This window comes from Sphaeramia orbicularis, chromosome 12, assembly GCF_902148855.1.
Source record: "Sphaeramia orbicularis chromosome 12, fSphaOr1.1, whole genome shotgun sequence".
NCBI lineage: Eukaryota > Metazoa > Chordata > Actinopteri > Kurtiformes > Apogonidae > Sphaeramia > Sphaeramia orbicularis.
The window spans coordinates 61,078,286-61,102,173 of NC_043968.1; the positions used below are offsets into that span (position 1 = coordinate 61,078,286).

The 23,888-nt window shown below is 37.6% G+C and overlaps 1 protein-coding gene across 1 annotated transcript in view; it reads left to right on the forward strand.

Annotated features, from left to right (window-relative positions):
- The window catches only part of large1 (LARGE xylosyl- and glucuronyltransferase 1), a 216,217-nt gene that overhangs the window by 161,704 nt on the left and 30,625 nt on the right, over positions 1-23,888 (forward strand). Inside the window, exons 7-9 of the mRNA XM_030148506.1 lie at positions 12,032-12,136; positions 16,477-16,589; positions 21,884-22,009. Of these exons, the coding sequence (XP_030004366.1) occupies positions 12,032-12,136; positions 16,477-16,589; positions 21,884-22,009 (344 nt within the window). The remainder of the gene's footprint in view (positions 1-12,031; positions 12,137-16,476; positions 16,590-21,883; positions 22,010-23,888) is intronic.

Below are 23,888 nucleotides of genomic sequence, written 5' to 3' on the forward strand. Positions count from 1 at the left end.
GGCTAATTTTGATTTAGGGATCTTCAGTACTACCAGGTGATGGAAATCTTAGAAACTGTTACATGGAGCAGACATTTTACCACCTTAAGATCCGTATAGTGCCAAACATAAGACACGGGAACCTCCAGGTACTTCACAAATTCAAGTCAAATCCTTAAAAGTACTGTAAGGAGAGGAAGTCCAACAAATTCTCCTGGTGCAAGCCCAAGGCGACAGTGGGGAGGAAAAACTTCTTTTACAGAAGTAAAAACCTCTGACAGAATCAATCTACAGGTAGGTGTCCATCTGTCTCGACCAGCTGGGGTTAGTGGAAACAAGAGAGCGAATAGAAAAGCATAAAGACAGATCAACAAACAGACAATAGACAGAATGCACATCTTTACTCTAAGTAAAGTTGACCACTTGACACATGGTAAAAACAGCCGTGAAACACTACAGCACCATAAAATATCTCCTCTTCTGTGATGCCTTTCCATAACAGGCCATCTTTGTACTAATTTCAGCATTTCAGTCACATTATGAGGTGTTTTTTTTCTGGTTATTAATGGCCATATGAGTACATTGATAGGACACAGAAGTGTACTCAATGTGCAAAGCTTCTAAGATTAGCATTAGCTCTCTCCATTCTTTCCAGGGTATCAGCAGCTCCTTAAAAGGCTGGAAACTGTTAAATTATGAAAATTGTCTCCTCAGCTGTTTCTCCGTAAAGCCTAATCCTTCCTATTTTGTGGATATTAAAAGGTATTCACACATTCTTTATATTTTGGCCAAGTTTATTCCTTTAAGTGTCTAAATCTGCTGGGAGATTTCCGAGCGCATGAATATCTGTGCATTTATTTATGGTTTCGTCGGAAGGAAAATACTTGAGATGTTCAATTCCTGCAAAAATGGCAGCCGTATGTATGACTCAGGAGATGACACCGTGCTCCATGTTATGACATCATGCCTCGTTTCAGATCCCCTTTGTCTGTGATCAACCCGACTAATGGCAGATGATGCTTTGGCAGCGTAACCTTTCCAGCTACCTGTCCTTGAATTAGGATCACTTAAGTGTATTGCAGCCCTGTAAGTGCATGAGGCATCATTTCTGTCTTATTCAGCAGCTCAAACCTCATATGACAGAAATGCTTTTTAGTTGATCACTTCACCATCAAGGACACTGAGATGGTGACTTGATAGCTAACTGTGATGTTCTTTAATTCTTTAATAGTTCTTTTAATTTTAAAACTATTTAAGTCATGAAAGAAAATAGGACATATATAAAGCTATGTGATTCCTGTTTATATGCTAACTGTATTGCATTTCACAGTCACTTACTCTATGAAACTTTCAGTGTGTATTGATAGAATGGTTATCTACAACCCTGTGTATTTTGCATCTAGTTTAAGAGTTTTCTTGGCCTCTACTGTATATGCCATGTCCTAAGAAATACAGGAATCTATTTCATAAACTTCACTCTAAAACTGCTGCCCACTGTAGAGGATAAATGCTGAATATGCATTGTTCCCTCACAGTATATCTCTACCTTTTTTACAGGTCAGACTAAAGCAGAGTACACACATAAAGATAATCGGGCTGTTTTTTCCCCCTTCCCAACCAAGGACGGCAAATGACAGATTATTTTATGTCTTATAAGATTATCCTATAAGATTATCCTGTGGTCTGAGGTGTGTTAAGAGTGAATTTGTCCCGATAATCTGCTCCGAAACAGGTCGGGGCCGACAGTCGTAAATATTAAACCTGTTCAATATTTATGACCAAAAATCTTCATGTGTGTGGAAAGCCGACGACCCCTGCACAACTCCGTAAATTGTGACATGGAACGTACTGTAGCCAATCAAGAGCAAGCTGACTGAGGAACAAGGAAGCAGGCGTAAATAAAAACAAGCATGGCTGACCTGAAACATAAAGTTCAGTGAACCTGAGAAATGGAGGACCAGCCCGTGGAGCTGTGGGAAGCCCGAGAATGTCTATTCAACGTCTCCACCAAGTCGTACCAAAAATGAAACGACATGTTGCATGTTATGTTTTCTGGTTGTTGCTATGTTTCTTCTTCTTCATTTTTGTTAGATCACATTTGATCACGTGAGATTTCTGGCTTGGAGGATTAGCTTCTAGATCTGTGGTGGGACAGAATTGTTATGTGTGTGGTCTGCTGTGTTGAGATTATTGGAGCACACCATACACAGTACCTTCAAAACTGTTGAATGCCTGATTTTTTTATCTTTATGTATGGGGTCTGTAACAGATAAAAAATGTTTTCAGATGTAGAAAATCCTTATGTGTCTACTTAAGATTTTTGTACAAGTTTGTGTTCATCAAGAAAGTCTGTACAAACAATGCAACTTAAACTTTTATGTGTTTGGTTTTGTCTTTTTGTTTTTTACTGCAACAGTGATAATCTCATGCTATCTCTATGCTATATTAAACATAAGTCAATGTATTTTATTGTGCTATTGATGAATTCTGACATGTTATATCAGAGTGTATACAACAGCTTACTATAGTTAAAATTCAAGCAGGATACTTGCATCAGATTGTGTCATTTATATGGGATGATTTACATATCTATCTGGCAGTGACACTAGAACATCTGTGTGCAGACATTCCCTGATATCACACAGGGCCCAAGAAACACTGAGATTCACAAGTGTGTATGACAAAAACAAACAAGTACACATATATCTACAAAGAATATTTTAATGATTATTTCAACAGGAGGTTAGGGATATAAAGGAGATGTTTTATTTTCATGTGTCGGCAAATGAGTAGAGATGTGTATGGGGTGTATCACAGGCCAGATAAATTAACGCAGCCATGGTTGTAAATCACACTAATTGGTGATTGGACAAGCTGAAGTCGTGACCATTTGGATGAAAGGGGCTTGTGACCAGCTGGATTCAGATCAGTGCAGCGACTACAGACATCTACCTTATCAACACTACACCAGTCACAGTTCTGTTCTTGTTTTTCTTCTCGTTCTTTCACACACATTTACCTCGGATGTTATTGATTTTGAGACATTTCCATTAAAAAGTGTTACTTCGATGAATATTTTGCTAATGCATAACCAGTACAACACGTGGCTGTGTCTAACTATCATACCCGAGAGGTAAATTGACTAAGCAAATATCCAGACATAATTATTTTTGGCAATTATTTACTATCCTAATAAATAGATAACTGCTGTATAAAACCATTTTAACCCTCTAGGAAAGATGTGTCTTCTGTCTACACGCAGGCTTTGCTTTTATTCCCATTTCATTGCAGTATTTTTGTGGGAGTAGCAAGGCTGTGGGCTTTAAGCAAAATGTGTTTCTAAGAATGGTATATTATGCATTAACATTACATTTGAGTTAAAATTTCAGCAAAACAGTTCTCAGTGTTAGGTTTTGTTTTCTGGTTCGGAGGATAAAAGAGCATTTATGATATATCCTCAAATACCATTTGCTTTAATAATAAAAACACTAGATCCAATAAATATAGTTAACTTTTTTTTTCCACAAAGGCATTACAGTATCCCTCTTGGAAACAGGAAATTCTCTGTTCTAGAATGGCTCATGTCATCATTTTAAGAAAAACAGTCTCCTGACGAACTTCAGATTGTAATTGCGATTGTTACATAAGGACTGGAAGAGATTTGTTCATTTCTGTCGTGTGTAATAAGGTTGTTAATCAACGCTCCCATGTGAGGTGTAGTAGGAGGATGAGATGCTGGAGTGAAGAGTGGATGTTAGGCCTGCTGACCTTGGCATTCATCTTTCCTTGTATCAGCACCACTGACTCAGCAGTAAAAACTCCCACTGATCTCTTGGTACCTCTCCACAGCTAATTTAAGAAGTGCTCACTTTCCCCTCAGCCACCTGCATGCTGAGAAGTAGATTGTGGATCGCCAAAGGTTTACGGTGTATGAGGACTTGGATGCATATTGTTATGTCCCGCTCTGTAATACACTATATCCCAACTGTAATTAGTAAATAACCCATATTGGAGTTCTTCAATAGCTCAAAGCCAGATAGGCAGGCTCTAAATTACAGGATCAATAACAGCTAAACAGTGTAATGTGAATGAATCTGTTCTGAAGATTAAAAAGCTGATTCCATGGCTGACAGCTGACGCTTTGTTTAAATAAAGAAAAACAATGTGAATCAGTGCTCTGGAGCATATTTCCCTTCTATAACACTGTAAAACAGGGCCATCTCCTCTTTTTGTTGAACCACAGAAGCGCCGTATTGATTTTAGTTTTCTTTTTCTTGCCTGTCATGGATGTCTGAGTTGGCAACTGAAAGCTAGTGATTGAGAATTTGCGCTCAGCTGCACATCAGTTTTTCTCAGTGTGAATGTTTGGATTTAGTAAAGATTTTTTTGGAGAAATGTAAGCCCATCAAAGTTAATGTGTCAATGCTTTGTAAGTTTTTAAAACGGACAGCAACGTTTGGAGAATAATGACAAGATTAATGGCATGTTCATTGGTTGCTTTTAGTTAAAGCAGTACTAATTAAAGTTTTTGCCATTAATGAAAAGGCTTTGTATTAAAGTGATGGTGCTTGATAGTTTTTTTTAGCATCACTAGACAAATTTTCTGTAATTGCCTTTCTGCATTTTGTTTTTCAAGTGATCTGAGAAGACTTTCTGCATTCTATTCTGAATATAATCACAGACATTTTCAGGCAGGTAGAGGTTTGAATACATGATTGACAGGTGCAATTACCAATTGCTGATCGGATTCAATCTGGATGTGTTGGAGCAAAGAAGTAGTGCTTTGAAAAGTGGCTTCACTTTTCCATAATAACATAACAGTTGCAGTGTTTCTGCTGGATTTTGGTTCCTTTCGCATTAAGTGAGGTGTTACTCAAAACGAGTACAGTAAATATTTTGCTGAGTTTTTCAGAACATTTAGAGCCTTGATCCAGCATAAATTTTCTTCACCCACTCATGATTCAAAGCTTTAGCAGACTTTTTTGTCTAGGCTGTTACCTGCACATTCCCAAATAGAGCTGAGGTGCAGGGTTTAGTTGGTGAACACTTTCACAGGAGCCCAAAACAAGTTTACCAAACAGTTTGCACATGATTGCCAAGTTAATCCCCATTCACCAACATATTTTTTGTTTCCTGACAGACGGTCAGATGGTGCTGTACTTGTTTTTAAGACCTTGCAGCAACTAGACACTTAAAGATTTCTGCCAAAGCAAATGCTTCATGTTTACTGGTACTTGGTTACAATTCACAATCTTACAGAGTAACTGAGCTGACGTTAGCTACTGTTAGCATTAGCTTAGTACAGCACCATATGATCTGTCTGACAGCCTGCGAGTTAGGGAAACTAACACTAACCAGCATGTTCATACAAACACAATTGCATGTTAATTGTTAGTTGAGGCAGCCGTGGCTCAGGAGGTAGAGTGGGTCGTCCAATAACTGAAGGGTTGGCAGTTCAAATCCCGCTCTGTCTTAGTTGTGTGCTGTTGTGTCCTTGGGCAATACACTTCACCCTACAGTGCTGCTACTTAAACTGGTGTATGATTGTGTATGAATGTTTGGTGGTGGTCGGAGGGGCAGTAGGCGGAAATTGGCAGGCTTCCGACAGTCTGCCCCAGGGCAGCTGTGGATACATATGTAGTAAACCACCACCAGAGTATGAATGTGAGAGTGAATGAATAATGGATCCACTGTATGCGCTTTGAGTTTGCATTCAGAGCGTTATATAAATTGAATCCATTATTATTATTATTATTATTATTATTATTATTATTATTATTGTTATTAATCCAGCATCTTAAATTACTTAGTGACTTTTTGACATAACTGTGTTTGCTCTGTGGTCAGTGTCTTCAGTTAGCATTATGCTTTGTGAATCTTGTCCAAACAGATGTTGACAGCCAAAACACTGAAGTCAAGATATCAAAACAGAAGTTTACAAAATGATGGACGACGTCATGGTGGCTATGGCATCAAGATGAGACCAGATAGCATTGTAAATGTATGTGAAGTATTGTTGGCACAAGTGAAGTTTTGTAAACCAAAAATATAGATTTCTTTATAAAAATACACCTACAAAACTTTTTTCGCTCCCACAAACCCATTTTTTGCTTTTACAAAACACTTTCTGCATTTACAAAACTTTGTCTTCATTTACAAAGCTTTTCTGCAGTTACAAAACATTGTGGCCTTTTTTGACCTGGGGGCGTGGTTAGATGAGAGGCGTGTCTTGACCTGGTCCAGACAGGACGCAATATGAGTGGTGATGGACAGACATTGCCTCATTCACTACAGTGGAACAATTGTGAAGTTCTACCATAATGAGTCAGTTTCACCTAAAATAACACCATTTTTTTATTATCCGGCAGAGTGAAGGTGGTTCCGTTCTCCAAACCAGTTCCGAGATCCATAAATGGAACTAGTTTTGTTTACAAAACTCAGTGTTCCAAGCTCTAATCCCAGGCTCACAGCAGAACCCGACTGAGCCCATTTGACTTAAACGGACCTCGGATCCAGTTCCGAGTAAGGCTCTCCAACAGTTGCGTTCAATCGCTTCAGTGTAGTGAATGAGGCGATGTCTGTCCATCACCACTAATACTGCATTGTAGGATTGTATTGCTTTGCAAACACGGGTTTGTAGAAGCAAAATAAGTTTTGTAGGTGGATTTTTAAAAACTAATCTATATTTTTGGTTTACAAAACTTCACTTGTGCTTATAGTACTTCATGTATGTTTATAATGTTATCTGACCTCATCTTGCTGCCATAGGCAACTGTCCATTGCGTTTATACTGTCAATCATTTTGATGTTTTTATGACAAGGGAAACAGGAAGGAGGTGTTTAAGGTATAGATAAAACATTGAGTGAGACTACTGAAAGTCAGTATTGTAATCAAGTCCAAAAATTTCCTCTACATCAAAGTGTATTAATTTTGATCAAATTTTTCCTATAGCTAATTTCTATAGCTAATTTCCCTTACCAAATCTTTTCCACAATATAGTCCCAACATGCACAGGATACTTAGCTATGCTTGAGCCCAAGCATTAGGCCACACGAATGCCTCACACGTGCTACTAAATTTATCATAATTTTGCTGTTCTGAGACCAAATCTAAGTAGTGTTCATATGCTTTTTAACTTACCGACTGACAGGCTGTAAGCTATTGTCGTCATGCGGCGTCCATCGTCGTTGTCTGTCGTCGTCATCTGTCGTCCATTACAAGAATTTCAATCGTCTTCTTCTCCAAAACTACAATTCCGATTGACTTCAAACTTGGTATACAGCTTCTTTATGACGATGTCAACAAAAGTTAGTGAAATTATTTGGATCCGGATCTGATTCTGGATTTGGTGCAACTTTGAAAAATTTCCCCATTATAAGAGATAGGAAGTGGATCGATGCAATAACTCAGTAAATATAAACACTATCAAGTTAAAATTTCTACAGTACCGCCCTGATGGGGAGATGACCAAAATAAAACGGCCACATGCTGATCAGGATCTTCTTCTGGATCCAGGAACTTACGGAAAATTTAACTCTTATGGGGAAAAAATTTCAATCGTCTTTTTCTCCCAAACTACAGTTCTGATTGACTTCAAACTTGGTATACAGCTTCTTTATGATGATCTCAACACAAGGTATTGAAATTATTTCGATCCAGATCTGATTCTGGATTTGGTGCTACTTTGAAATATTTTCCCGTTATAACAGATAAGAAGTGGATTGATCCAATAAATCAGTAAATATCAATGATATCAAGTTGGAATTTGAATTTTTTACAGATCTGATTGGAATATGACCAAAACATGGGCTATTTCTGTAATATAATAAATACACATAGCTGGGTGATAATAAATGGCATCTGGATACATTTCCCAAAGCTTTTCATTTGGCCGGTAAGCTACAGGGCCTTTTTTTTTTTTTTTGAGTAAGGAGCTACTTCAACATAATTGTAAAAAAGCCTAGAAATGCTGTTGTGCAAACAAATTCAATAGTCTTTAGCTGTCTTTGTATGTTAATTATGTGTTAACTAAAGGAAATGGAAATTAAGTGGAATCACTTAACCTGGATTAAGGGACTTGCATGTGATTAGAGCAAATTTCGCAATGCTTTAACACAACAGCAGTGGGCTTCTTTTATGGCAATTCAGCATGATTTAAAAGTCATTAGTTGTAATTAATCACACAGTTCATTTGCACTCACCTGACTAAAAATATAAAGCAGAATATGCTCAGGTCTGCAGTGTAATTTTATACCCCCCTCTGCTCTCAGTAAGATAAAGATAAAAGCATTTTTTCCAAGAACTCTCAAACTAAAGTATCATCTGAAGTCCCAGGAAAAGGAGCAGTGTTGTGGTTCTGAGCTCTAATTGTCGTGCTCAGTCGTCACCTTGTTCACAGATCTGTGTTCTTTGTTTTGCAGCCTTTGTAAAGGCACTGGCTGCTCTCTGCTGCCTGCTCCAATAAGCTCTCATTAATCTTCCTTACAGCCTTCATTAAAGCTGCCACCGCTACACCCATACCGGCTCTCCAGGCTCCTGTCTCCTCCCTAATGCCTATCTCCTCGACCTTTATCTCTGCCCTGCTTGCCTCTCATAATCTTTCGCCCTTAAGCTCGAGGGTACACCTCGTCCCCCCACTATGCCTTCATCTTCTCAACCGGTCTTCTTACAGCTGCAACATCTAATCAATTTATCTATTAGTCTGACCAGGAACAATTTTAAGAATCAGTTCATTTTAAAGGTTCAATATGATAGATTCACACTGCTAGTTTGAAGTTTGTTTCTGTGTCTGTTTTGTGCTTGGAGCGGGATGTTTGTTCCCAGTAGCTAATGATATTTATGATGTTAGCTAACACCAGTTCTAACATTAGCTCACCCCAATTTCAACTTAACCTTCATTTCTTAAGTAAGCTAACACCATTCCTCATGTCAGCTCTCTTCATGTCTATTTATTCTTTATTTCCTGAAGTAAGAACCAGGCAGATACAAGCTGGATCTCTAATAATAACCAGGGACAAGGTTGATGTAAATAAAACACTAAACACTCAATACATATAATATAATCTGACTATTTTCAACATTTTATTGTTCTAGACCTCATATGAGGTGTTTTTGTCTGGTTTCAGTCACTGCAGGTGTGTGCCTTCCTTTTCCACAACCATTTATGTACGACAAGAGGACAATGTTTACACAATGAAAGCTCATTAAAAAATGAAAAGATTCTATTAACTGAAACACTAGAGGGTGTTTGTTTTGAAACAACATGATGCATTTGTAGAAAGGTGAATTACAGTACTTTTACATAGCAAATGGGAGCTGAACTGAATAAGGTTTGACAGTAAATATGACTAAGTCTACTTATTAAACAGAGGACGGATCAGACGATTAGGAATGAATGCCTGCCTCTAGGACAAATGCCTCCTTCAAATAAAGGCCTGGTATCTTCTGTAGCTTCTGGTCATTATTGGAGGACACTCTAGAGCAGTGTTTCTCAATGGGGGTGGTCCCGCTTCCCCAGGGGGCATTGGGAGAACGGCGGGGGGCGTTTTGAACGAGAAAGCTGAGGAGGGCGCTCAGACAGAAACGGGGGGCATAATTCACTGTTATTCATCACAATGTATAAGTATCAATATCAATATTTTTGTACCACCAGCATGTTATCTCAATGGCAACTTTAACCCCCCACCCCCCAGGTCACAAATTTCCTTTGGAGGGAGGGCGGCAGGAGGCTCATGATCACGTGAGGTGGCATTTGTTCAATAAAGGTTGAGAACCACTGCTCTAGAGCCAAGGCCATTTCTCAGTAGCAAGTTAGCTAATGTTGTCTCTAATTTTGCCAATATCATTTCTAATGTTGGCTAACATCCTTTCTATTAGTAGCTAACTCATTCTCTAATGGTACCCACAGGTATGTAAGCTAATTCAATTTCTAAAGTGAGTAAACAACATTTTAACATTAAGTAACATCATACCCATAGTGAGTAACCACGTTTCTAATGGTAGCTAATTCTGTTCATCATGGTAGTTAACTCTATACAAACCATTGTTTTACAAGACAATATTAAACCCAGTAAGACATTTTTAATTTTTGGACTGTTGAATGGGGAAAAGCTTTCAGAACACGTTTCTTTTATCTGTTTATATACAGGAAATTGTTAATAAAGAAAATAATGAACCATTTAATCCACCATGGAACTACTACTCTTCTTTTTTATTCAACCCGTTTTCTGATCTCTGTATAAATTTGTGTGAGCTGAGTATTCAGTTCAAGAGGACGTGGCAGTTAAAGTTCTCTCCCCGTTTGTGGTCGACTGAGACATTAAAGCCCACTTTATGAAGGGATTATGTTTCTCTTGGCTCTCTGTTGAACTAGTTGACCCTGAAGTGTCTGCTGCTGATCCCCACCAAACTCTATTTCTGTCTACACACAGACCAGACCGTAGGCAAGCAGAGAGCTGGAGATCACAGCTCAATTATCTCTTTATCTCAGGATAACACAGCAGCATCAAATTACATGTTTGTAATTAGTTTTTAAAGCTGCTATCTTAGTTTGATGAAAACAAATTCTTAAATAGTGGCTATGGCTTTAGTATATTGAATTAAATTGCCTGTAAAATTTTAACTCTTAGCTGAACATTCTGTTTTAGATTGAAGGGTTTACTTAAAATTCTCTTATTTGCTGTTTGTGTTAAAGTACATATCTGTACATAACACTTCCTGTTCAGATATATCATAATAGAAGCCTGCTGGTGTCAAAGAATATAATCCCAAATGCAACTTTTAATAGCAACAGATAATGTGTAAGAAAATGATCTAATAACCAGATTCTACCATATATCTATAGGTAATTTTGTCAAAGTTTCTATTTAGGTTATGTGATGTTATTTGATCGAGTTGGGTTAGTTTCTGGTTCAACAGGTCATGATGTAGGAGCTTAAACTAGTTTGATTTACTCAATCCAGCATTTGTTATTATGACAGGTAATGTAACATTTATTCTAACTTGTTGGGCATTACTAATTAGCAATATTTTTGTAGTGAAGGGAGTAACAGAACCACAGAAAAGCTAAATCTGCACCAGTACGGTAACATGTTGGAGTTGACAATAGGATGTGGAGGAGGCAACTAGTAAACAGTGCAGAAAAAACTAATGTCAAAACAGATTATGGAGATGGTTTGTTGTCACCTAAGTAGATTCTCTCCACACTTTATTAGAGCTGTGACAGTGCTGATATACCTGCTCCTGCTTCTTCATCTGATTGTTTAGTGTGTGCTGTTGGCTTGTAGACCAGCTTAGAGGTGCATTACCATCAAGGCACCAACTAGCTGGAGTTACTAGATTGTCATTCATGAATTCTGGTCAGGTAATGACCAGAAATGACTTCAACTCTGTCTTTTGTCGCTGCGTACAAATGTGACACCATCTCAACCCAATATGACGTCATATAAGGGAGAGCATTAAGAATTTAGCAGCATTAAGAAATATACCATTGATTAGGGGATGTTTTAATGGAAACTAAAGCATCTGTGAAGTCATTCAGTTGCATTTGGTGGCCTTTTCAAAGTCAATCAGTAATGACTCAGTAGTTTAAACAGCAAGTTTCGAGCTTGTGCGGTGTTTGCGTGGGTGTGGTGGATGGGCCGGCCAACATAATGACAGCTGTGCCTCCAGCATGACTAAAAATGAAAAATTACTATAGCCGATGGGAGGGGAAGATGGGTTGGTCTGAGGGAAGTGCATGTACCACAAGACAGAAATTATAATATTTCAGCATGAAATAACTCATGGAATATATTAAACTATACTTATTATTCAAGATATGCATCATTGAAATTAAATTCAGAAGTAATTTATTTTTTTAATACTACCACACTACTTTTCCAAAACCCCTCAGGACACAATGAATAACAAAACAAAAATAAATACAAGAAAGAAGATAATGGAAAAACATTACCGCTGTATTAGAATTACATAAATGGAAGCTGTAAAAAATATTTATTTATTTATTTATTTGTATGGCAAGTACTGATGGTAAGTCTTTGCTTTATTCAGGTCAGCAAGTTCTGGGACTAGTGGAGAACCAGAGTGACTGGTATCTGGGGAACCTGTGGAAGAACCACCGACCCTGGCCTGCCCTGGGTCGAGGCTTCAACACCGGTGAGTCCTCAAAGACCCGATGAGAACACCAGCACCACTAGACTTATTCAGCTGACTGTCTTTCAGTTTCTGCATTATTGTTATTAAATGATTTGTGAACATGGGTTTGATTCTCTAAAAGTTGAAGATGCATCTGTATGGAACTAACTACCTGCCAAAACAAACAAAATGTAACCAAAAAACCCCAGTTTAGAACCAAAACCTGCTTTGTTCTACAAATGAAAATACAGTTACTTCCCATCTTCCGACACTTTTGTAAATTTGAATAAAATGATATGTTTGGCTTTAGTATTGGAATAAAATGAATTAAAGTAAAGTTTTCATTAAATAAATATAATTTTTCTACTAATCAGACAGTTGAGGTGACTGCTTTTATCTAGATACCTGGAGGGTGCCAGGCCAGACTAAGATAAAATTACACAATGTCTGGATTAATTTAAAACACACCGAGTTCTTTGAGAAAACAGTCGTGACTTCAGCTCCAGAAACTACAATCTTATATCTCAATTGCACCATGTTTGAGACTTTCTTTACTAAGAAATGATTTCAATCCGATATTTCCCAATTAGTAATTGTAAGTAACTCTATAGTCCTGTCATAAATATCTACACGTGCCTTCCTTTTAAAACAGTACCATATGGCATTTGTGTCTTTTTGGTTGAATATTATGCAAAATTTCATGAAACCATCCTCAGACATATCATTTGCAATATGTAATGAGAAACATTCCAAGTCAGTCCAGGTAATTTTTTTTTTTTTTTTTTTTTTTTTCTATTCTCTATTTCCTCTCAAAACACCAGTTTCCCACATTGCAAAGCCCAGCTGTCAAAGTAAGGAGTTTGCACTGAGGCAGATTCTTTCAGCATGTGCACAGGCATTGAGATTGAAATATTCAGGCATCCAGAAGGCTTGGTAAAAGTTGTCTGGAAAAGCATTTTTTCAGAAAGGCGTGGGGTATCCTTTCAGCACGAGCCTCAGAGCAGCTGATAGTGAAATTGATTGGATTCTATTACACCTTGTTATTATTTGCCAGTGCCTATGTTTTCCTTTCTTTCCTTCAGATCCAGCAGGTCTTTTGGTCCTACAGACATATGGCTCTATGTGAGCTGCTGGAGCTGGAAGATAATCTTTCTATTGACTATAACCCAAAACAAACAGTGTGGCCCAGTACAGGAGTTCTGTGAAATTGACAGTAGAACATTTCAGTGGGAGCAGTAGAAAACTCACCTGAACACATTGTAAAGGTGCCGTGTAGTTCAACTCGCTGTCGGTGTGACTGACAGAAGGGCCAAAAGTCCACACATATATTTTTACTCCAATGGAAGTACAGATACTAGTGTAAAAAAAAGACTGGTGTTAGCAGAAGTATTGATTCAACTTCTCCAGTGCAGTAAAAGTGAGAATTTTCAGGCTCTGAAATGTACTTGAAAAGGCCTGTGAAGGTCTTTCTACTGACTGTCTGTACAAAGCTAAACTTCAAGTCAAACCATTTTAACTAAATAATGATTTATTAATAGTAGAGATGCACAATAACTGTCAGCACCAGTAATTATCAGCTCGATATTGAAAAAAATGTCATTCAGATAATTCCGATAATTAAAGTTTTCACCAATAAATAGAACCCATAATAATAAATCTAAATTGCTTAGATTTCACACATTTCACCAGTACACAGGGGACATTGTTGCCTACCAACCGCCATAAAAACCAAGAAGAAGAAGATGTCTGGATCACTACATTGTAAGTAAAAGGGTTTTCAGTTACTTACTCTCTGCTACAGCTGCAAGATGAAAAGGAAGGTCAAGCGGTTGTGGCTGCTGTTTTGGTCCAGCAGCAGAAGAAGAGGGACATTCTAAACCGCTTAACATAAATAAAGCTTAACGTAGTTTAATGCCCGAGAACAGTGATCAATCATCACCAAAGTTCGACTCGGCAGCGTCCAACTCCGAGACCCGAAAAATCGGTGTCGTCCGTGTCACTCATGCTGGTTTGTTGTAAACTCTTGTCTTCCAGTAACTTCCTCGCAAGGAACAGTACCTCGACCACTGAGAAGAGCCAGATTCTGTTTTGTCATTTTGTGTATGTGTGTGCTGTTAGCTCATTGGTCACAGAGCAGGAGTGGGTTGGGAATAGGTTTACCGTACATTTTATTTGAAGCAGCCTGTCTTTCATTAATTCCCTTCACATTTTACAGACCATTTTTGATTCTCATGGTGACACCGGACAATGTGTGTCCCTTTTCAGCTCTTTTGTACATACTTTTGTTTTTTAATACGGGACAGTTTAATTTTTTAAGGGACTGTTGGCAACCTTAGTGTGGACATGCCCACTTTCACCTCTGCAAAAATCACGACAACCCCAATTTCAGACTGATCACATGAAATCACTTTGTATATGACGCCAGTTTATTGCATTTGGCGAGCTATACGTACGCATTTTCATCCTTTCACTTGTTATTTAACGCCATTTGATGGCGTGTCAATGTGCTAGCTGCTAATCGTTAACCCTAACTGCTAATCGCGCTAACCGCTAATCACCAACCCTAAACCTAACCCTAACCGCTAATCACGCTAGCCGCTAATTGCGCTAATGGTGTGTTATTTTATGTGACGGAAATATATACGCTGAAACTTATAATGCGTACAGATAACACACCACTTTTAATTGGCGTGTTATCTGTACGCAATTCATGATATCATGTTCCCAATTTTATGGATTTTAACCATGTTAAGCTGTTTCCTCACTAAAGGCGCAGATTATAGAGAAAAAGCTTAATGTAGCTTAATGTCTGAAAACAGCAGTCGATCATCACCAAATTATGTATGTGTACATAAAAAGTAAATAACTGAAAACCCTTGGTCTATTGTCATTTTCAAACAGCCATAGGCTTTTGGTTCTGTAGAAGCCTTTATTTTACTATTAACTGAGTTTTACCACTGACTTGAAATAATAATAATAAAAGAATTTGAAGAATGTGAACTATCGTTGTTTGTTATTGGTTACAAGAAGCAGGAAGTTATCAGTTATTGGTATTGATTGTAAAAAACAATTATCGTGCATCCCTTATTAAAAGTATAGTAGAGTACTGTATATTACATCATAATATATATACAGTATATATATTTTTAATCTAAATAAAAAACTAATTAATATTGGAAATAATGAACATTGAACGTATTTGCAAATCATATGTAAGTTTCTATGACAGAAATCAAAACTTGAAGAAGCCTTTCATCCACAGTCCAGCTGACCTTTCACGTCTGTCTTGTTACATCTTTGACATTGTCTTTATGTCTCATGGATTATTGTCGCCTTGTCTTATGACATCTCATTGCATCTATTATCTCCCTCTGTCATCTTTTGTCTTTTATGTTTTTATGTCATTGGCAACGTTTTCATCTTGTCTTTTATGTCATTTCTTCTTCTATGTCATCCTGTTATGTCTGTCAAAGTGTTTCATCTCATGCTTCCATCTTATTATGTTTGTTGTGTCTGATACGCTTCAGATGCATACACTAAGAGCTTGACTTTTCTATGCGTTATTGGTCGATCCAGTTTGCCTGAAATCACCAATTGGTGTTGGAAAGGCAGTCAATGATGCAAAGTAAAAATAATCAATAAGTCCACTCAAATACATTGAAACTAAAGAAACAAGCCTGAAAATGTAAGAAACAGAAAGTATAGGTAGTTGTGGTAAGATCGAAGTACAGATACCTAAAACTCTGTTGAAATACAGTTGCATTTAACAAGTGTTTTTAGTTTGTTATGTTCAGTAAATTGCATATTTTGAAGACAGGAAAGGCAAGTGTTGCATTTCCACACAGCAGCAATTTGACAGAAAGCCTCGGGTTCAGCTGCGGTTGGTCGGCTTTGCGGTGGTGGCGGTGTGGTAACAGATGGAGCACAGCGGGGTGTGAACGATGGTTTGTTTTGTTCTGATCTGAAAAAATTATTCACCATGTCTCTCCCTCTGAAAATTGGCTGCTTGATTTTATTTGTAGCTGCCAGAGAGAGACTTCTTTTAATAGGGAGGGAACAGACACAAAGTTTCTCACGTTTGTTTGTGGAAAAAGTTAGCTGAGCAGCGTGTGAGCTTCTCTGAATGATTTGTGTTTTCAGAAGGATTTGAACACGTTTGCTACATCCATTGCCTGTCTGTCTTTAAGCTGAAAGTCTACTGCTTTATCTCACAAAACACAAGGCTGTGATTCACAGCCTCATGGAGGGACTTTATCACCTTTGCAGGCAGGGAGATACTAATCTGTCTTTTAAGCTACCATATCACTGTGTGTATATGTTGTGTGTTTGTGTGTGCGTGCGTGTATGTGTCTGCTTTCCAGGAGTGATCTTGCTTCTTTTGGATCGGCTACGGAAGCTGAGATGGGAGCAGATGTGGAGGTTGACTGCAGAGAGGGAACTAATGAGCATGCTGTCTACGTCCCTAGCAGACCAGGTAGAACACACAAACACACATGCATGTCATCACACCTCACAACAACCAAATCCTCATTATTTGGCAACATGTTCAATTTTTACTTTGTTTTATAGTGAATGTAGGGATGTACATGCCACATGTACAGACAGGAACAAATTATATGCAACATATTATGCATCTGTAACCACTGTCAACTCATTTTACTGGATTGTGACATCTCTTCTCGAGGGGGTTCAATGTGTAAATAACGTTTTATCATGTTAAGACTGATTTCTAATTGTAATGTATATCAGCAAAATACAACCATCTATATCTGATCAAAATGCTTATGATAGTATATAATTTGATAAAGCCACCAGTTGGACAAGTATCCATTAACAAATCTTAACGCAGTAATGATAAACATCAATCGTTAACTATGCTTTGTCTTGTAAGGTGGTAAGGTATTCATTTATACTTTATTTAATGATTTAATAATACTAATATTTGTCCTGATAAGGGCTGAAACCTGACTGAAGAGGGTTCATTTGCTGTCAGCTCTAACATTCTGCATTTCTGTATCTGTTCTACATGACAAATTGAGGCCTATGGTTTTTAGTTTAGTTGAATTAACAGGGACCATGTACAAAATAAGTAAATATAACGTATTGCCATGCTCACCACCCTCCAGCCCCCGCAGTTCCTACAAGTAGTAGGGTTATAAGTTGCTAAAATAGTTTTTCCAACTAATGGTAGCATTGCTGATATCCCAAAAGGGATTTAAACAAAGGAAATAAAAAATAATATATATTTTTTTACTATTTTCAACAACCTCTGTGGCCATTTGCATATAAATTTACAAGGTGCACCTGAATGCACCATCAAGTCTGAGTTCCTGTCTCTGTGCATTAAACACTGACAGGAGGAAAGAACTCTCAGCAGAGATGTTTTTGCTATGTGTCTGCTCTGCTACACACATTTGTGTGTCAGTGTATTGAATAGCCTTCTGATGTTTGTCCTCAGTATATTATAAGGCTTCATATCATCCTTCACATGAAAGAATACACATGAAGTCTTCAGCTCAGTGACACTCAAATATTCAGTTGTTTTTAATGGTTCAGGACCATGGACAGTACACAGTGTTACTGATGTTGGTTTATATATATATATATATATATATATATATATATATATATAAAAATATCTACAGTAATATAGGTTATAGTGTGGAAGTCAGAATGCAGTCCTATGGTCACCTACAAATGAATAGGTCTTTCTGTATTTGCCTCACAAGCAGTAGTGTTCCAGGTGTAACCCTTTTTTCAGAGGTTAGACTGTGATTTTGAAGTATTTTACTGCTGCAATTTTACCTCTGTGTTGTTAGATTATACATTCCTTCACCATGCTGTTTTGTTTGTGACCCTATGATAACTTGCCCTACTCTTGGTAGAACTTGAAATGACCTAGTCACATTGTTGTTCTTAAATTTGCATTGTTACTAAATCCTTGGTCAAACTGGCTGCTCCCAAAAGTGCTTTTTTAAGACTGTGGTATCACTTTAATTTGCCCTGTTCAGTAAATCTGGCCGTTTAGATCAGGAATGTCCTGTCTCTGCACACTTGGTCCTGAAGGTCATAAATACATCTTATCTAACCATGCAGTATTCCATATCTAAGATTCTAAGGGCACACTGCAAGACCTTGGTTAAGGGTCTCTCCATTATCTTCAAACTATTCAGAGCTCATCTAGATGAGGTGCGTTTATGAGATTTTAATTAAACCTTCATTAAGCAAAGTCCCGCAAGGTACGCAGTTTGGAAAATGAACGGGGGCTTTGGAAATCGTTTCGGCATTCCATCTGCCTTCTACCGTATGAGCTCCTCCAATGGACTGTCAGCCCTCTTTATCGCAGCATTCATTATGCGGCTATAGAGTTTTTATGTCTCCCATTAAGAAGCTGGAATCTGTCACTGAAACTCTTATCTTGTGAAGCAGCAAAGATCTCAGCAAGCCATCCAAGTGCCAGAAACTCCCCTGGATATAAACAAAGTACATTTCCTCAAAGCAATGTGAGGTATTGGGTTTTATGACTGTGATTACACTTACAGTAAATATGAAATAAAATCTTGAACATCTGGACGACTGCAGAACACTAATGAGACGGAAGAGGGTTGAAAATTGAACTGTCCCCACAGCAGTAACATCTGGAGAACATTTGACAGTACAAGTGTGTAGACAGTGAAACACCTCAATCAGCTGAGATCTCAAGTAGCGGTGTGGACATCAACAGAGTAAAGCATCTAGAACCTAAGGAAGGACAGGGATGTATACTTCAAAGACAGCTCCAAAGACTCCCAAAACACCAACATGTCTCCATTATTCTATATATCTACCCAGCAGAAATACCTCTAACATCAGCAGGGATTCCAAATTAAGACTGATTTCTATCCTTTCATTGGTTTACAATCCTCTGTATAATAGCATTTAGCATGGAGCACCATTTTAAGAGGTAGACTAAACATAGGACGAGGAGATTTTGTAATAGGTATGCATTCTCTGTGATAGATCAAACCATAAAATCCCTCAAACGGTACATAATCTAATGTCAACAAAATATGAAACTATGATATATGCTATAAAAATGCTAACTCATCCAAATTTGACACTAATGTAATAGTGTTTGTAAGCACCTCTGTAGTTAACAGCTACTCATTTCTAACTCTGTCAATGCAGGTGAGGGCTGGGTGGTCACATGATGATCTTTTGAAATAGAATCACCATCAACGATCAGAAATTTGTTACCTGTTGTAAAATATGTGCAGACTTAGCTGTGTGTTATGGCCTTTGTCATTAACTGACTAATACATCTGCATTTTTGCATCATTTTGGTCCAGCTTTGTTGCAGTTTTGACAGTATCTGATGAAGTAAACTCTAATCCACATTTTGGTGTACATACTGCAGCAGTGTTTCTATTAATAATCATAGACAGTGGCAGCCTCATTTGTCCCGCTAGAGTTTTACAATGAATCAAAATGTTTTTACACTAACATAACTCTAAAGCGCTTGTGTAAATCAGACTCAGTGTTCATTGGAGGTGCCAGTCCTGCAGCTGATGGGTCGAGTAATTCTTCATCATTATTTCTTCATCAGTAGCAAAACAATATGTTAAATTAACTCTCCTGAACATTTAAAGAGTGGACAGATGCTAAAGTGTTACTTATAAACAGACAATCAATCAATCAATTTTTATTCACATAGTGCCAAATTGTAACAAAAGTTATCTCATGACACTTTACATATAGAGCCGGTCGAAACCAGACTCTCAAGGCAATTTATAGAAACCAACAGAATCCTCCAGGAGCAAACACTTGTGACTGGTGACAGTGGGGGGGATAACTTACTTTTAACAGACCCAGACTCCTGAAGGATGGTCGTTTGCCTTGACCAGTTGGGGTTAAAGAGAGAGAGAGGCTGGGGGGAGAAGGGGGAGACACATGGATGCAATTTATGCACAGCAAACTGAACTAGAACTGTCAAAAAGTAGATCAGCTGGTACTTGTATAATTATCAATAACTAGAGCAAATGTCCGTACCTGTTAATACTACTACTACAAGTACAAGTATTAACAATGGATATACTACTACTACAACAGTTAGTAAAAATAATAGAAACCTCTACCATCTATGGAACTATATAATAAACGCTACCACAACTATATGGATAAATGAGTGATGACAATAAAGGCAGGAGAGACTCACTAACCTAGCCGCTCATGCTAGGGACAACAATGCGGCAACAATTTAGTACAAGGCTCTCTGTAATCACACTAGACTATTGGACATGTTACTGTGTAGAATAGCTTTGACAGCAGTGTTATTTTATTTATTTTTTACTCTAAAATCCCAGTTAAATATAGGTCGTCTGACAAATTAAAACCGACCATGAGCTAAGATTTTGATATCACACATCCCTGGTGTATAACCCTGTATTTCCTGTTCGTCAAATGGCCTTGGGCTGGAAAATGACACGTTTTAAATATAGGAGATGATGAGGATTATTGTGTTTATACAGTATGTATGTGTGTATATAATATGAATTTGTCATTATCATTATTAAATACTACTCTGCGTGTTATATTTGTTAATATTTCATTGTTTGCTCTTTCCCGTCTCCATTGGACAAATATGGTCACATCTGACTGGGGGAAAGAAACCCAAGGAGACAATCAAAACAGAATCACTTGATCCCACTGTTGTTATTTTTACATTCGCTGTAGATTAATCACCATCTAGTCATAATTCTTAGTCCTATATTATGTACATTTTGTTGTTATTAGACAACTGGGCATGAGACAGCTTGTAAATAAACTAAAGAACCCATATAGACTTTTATATACTGACAGTCAATAGAAACTTTGAGGTAGAAATGTATGCATATTTCTACTTGTAGGGGGTTGTAATTATTCATTGTGGATTTATTGATGACTTAGTGCTCGGGTAGTTGAGATCATGATGAGTTGTCATGTTGTCACGGTTCATTGCACATAGGTTGGTCTCTTTGCAAAAGTGGACCAAATACACATTGAGCAATACTCAGTGGGTATCTGCACAATTTGAGGATTGGTTTTGAAGGCCTATATAAAGGCCCAAAAAGGCCACCATTGTTAGTCCAGTGAATGGCATCATGCCACGTCTATCACGTGAACAATGTCTCCGGGCACTGGATATGGTGGAGGCCGGTTTGAGCTCCAGTGATATAGCCAGGCGTATGGGCTGTTCCCAACCCACAATCAGAAACCTGGTTGAACGCCACAACACCACAGGCTCTGTTGATGACAGACTGCGTCCAGGGAGAGAGAGAGTGACAACTCCCGACCAGGACTGCTGTTGTGACTTTGTGTTTGGCAGGTGCCATTTTCTTTTGTTAAGTTTTTTTGTTTTGAAATTATTCTTGAAACTTTAGATTTTTGTTTCTGTATGCCAATATCCTAAACAAATGATTCATATGAAAAAAATTCCAGTCTAGGGTTTCAAAATAAAAATTATGTCGAAAAATATGGTCTCAAAGTTTTCATTGACTGTGAGTGTACTTTTGACACTACTTTAGAATTGTGGTTTTCACTCAGTAATTATTTGGCTAGCTCACACTTTATGTAAAAACTATCAAATCCATTCTTCTACTAAATTATTATGTCACATATGATAAATGAGGCTTTCTGTGGTCATCAAATAACCCAGTAGCAGGGTTAGAGCAGACTGTATGCTGCTGATGTCCTGTAGTTGATGTAACATATGGCAAAGCTTAACATTGATGTATGTGTGTGTGCGTGCAGGACATCTTCAATGCTGTGATCAAACAGAACCCCTTCCTGGTTCACCAGCTGCCCTGCTTCTGGAACGTCCAGCTGTCAGACCACACCCGCTCTGAGAAGTGCTACAAAGACGTGTCAGACCTGAAGGTGAGACCCTCCTGTCCCTGCTGTTCCAACACTCAGTCACTTCAAACATCTACAAAACTCATCTACAAACTGTCTCAGAGAGGAATGTGTACTTTTCACCAACACAAATCTGGTGCTGGTGTAGAGTCGGATCTCCTTTAAGACCTAAGAACTGCTTTGCTTTTTCCGTTAAGCCATTTATTTATCTATATTTTAATATTTGTACTATCTATAATGGATCCTGTGAGTCAAGCAGTAGATATACAGTTGCAGAAAAAATTATTAGACCACCAAGTTCTTATTCATTTTAATGCCTGGTACAACTAAAGGAACATTTGTTTGGACAAATATAATAACAACAAAAATAGCTCATAAGAGTTTGATTTAAGAGCTGATATCTAGCCATTTTTCATGTTTTCTTAGTAATAAGCAAAATCACTTCAGTTCTTACATCAATAGCTATGGCACTGTACTGCCAAAAACAGTGCTTTTAGAAATTCCATGTTTTCTGTCTGTTTTAGTCATATGATGCACACAGGAGTTAGTACTTGATTGCATAACCATTGTTTTTGATGATCTAATAATATTTTCCACGACTGTATTTTAGCTTTAGGAGAATGTGTCATAATCTGTCTTTTCTGAAGCTAAAAGACACTCAAAGCTGAACAGTAGTGACCATTTTATTTATTACATACAGACTGAATTTAGGAGGTTCATTACTGATCATGGACACAAAAAAATTGACTAAAAACAATATACTTCATGTACTGTAATTCAAGAAACATGAAGGGATTTTCTCATTGTTTTATGATATTATAGTAACTAAGTTATCAGTCAGATATAGCTAAGATAGGTCAGATGTACTGAAGGGAATTATATCAAATTTCTGTTCCAAGGTCAGATACTGGTTAACGTTAGGTGGTTTAGCAGACACTTATCAGCAAACACTGAAAATGTTTCTGAAATCAGTCTTTTTAAAGCTGTCTTTTTTTCAGCTTCAGTTAATGCAACACTGCAAAAAGAGTTATTCAGATGTTATTCACAGACCTCCTTAGTCAGAGCTTTTATCTGGACCTCATCTGAGTGCATGTACAACCCAAAGTTTAAAGAGCACTGTCTTAAATTGTCCATTGACCAATTTTGGTGTCTAGTTTTGGATTTTTTAAAAACCTTTTTCAACTGGTATGAATGCATTCCCTGTATTGTTCAGTTCCTCCCAGACCACGTCACTGTTTTTACTTAGATCACATTTAGTTTTTTTGACCTTTTTATAAAAACAGGATTAAAACAGTATCACACCTTACTGTTCAAGTCATTAATGTAAAATATATGGAGCAAAACTCATGACGTACTGTACTGAGATGTGATAACTGTGAAACGGCGGTGGAGAAAAACGCCTGAAGGATGGACTGTACATGAATTTCAGCCACTCCCACTAACAGAGTGTACTTTTTCCCCAACATCAATTTGACTTAATGTGTCAGTGATTAGACTACATCACCAGCAGCCATCTGTACAGATTTAGTTTGGCCTCAAAGCTTTGAATCTAATCAAGTATAAAAAGGCCCAGTGGTGTCTTTTAATGATTTCGTTAGTGTTATAGCTCATTAATGTAATTGCTCAAAGCATAAATAAAGATGCATTTCAAATTAAATGATATCAAAATATTAACAACCTGAAGACTGATGATCCTTGATGTTGTGGTGCATGTGTGTGAGTGAAGATGATGTTCCACTCAAACAGCTGAAGTGTTTCCTTAAATATTTGTTATATAATGTAAAAATGTTGTATAATGCTACAAAAAAAGAGAATAAAACAACTACAGCAGTGGACAGAGCTCAGCTAGTGGAAGATACTTAAACATGAGCCTCCTAGAGGACAACTACCTTTTATTTTGTTT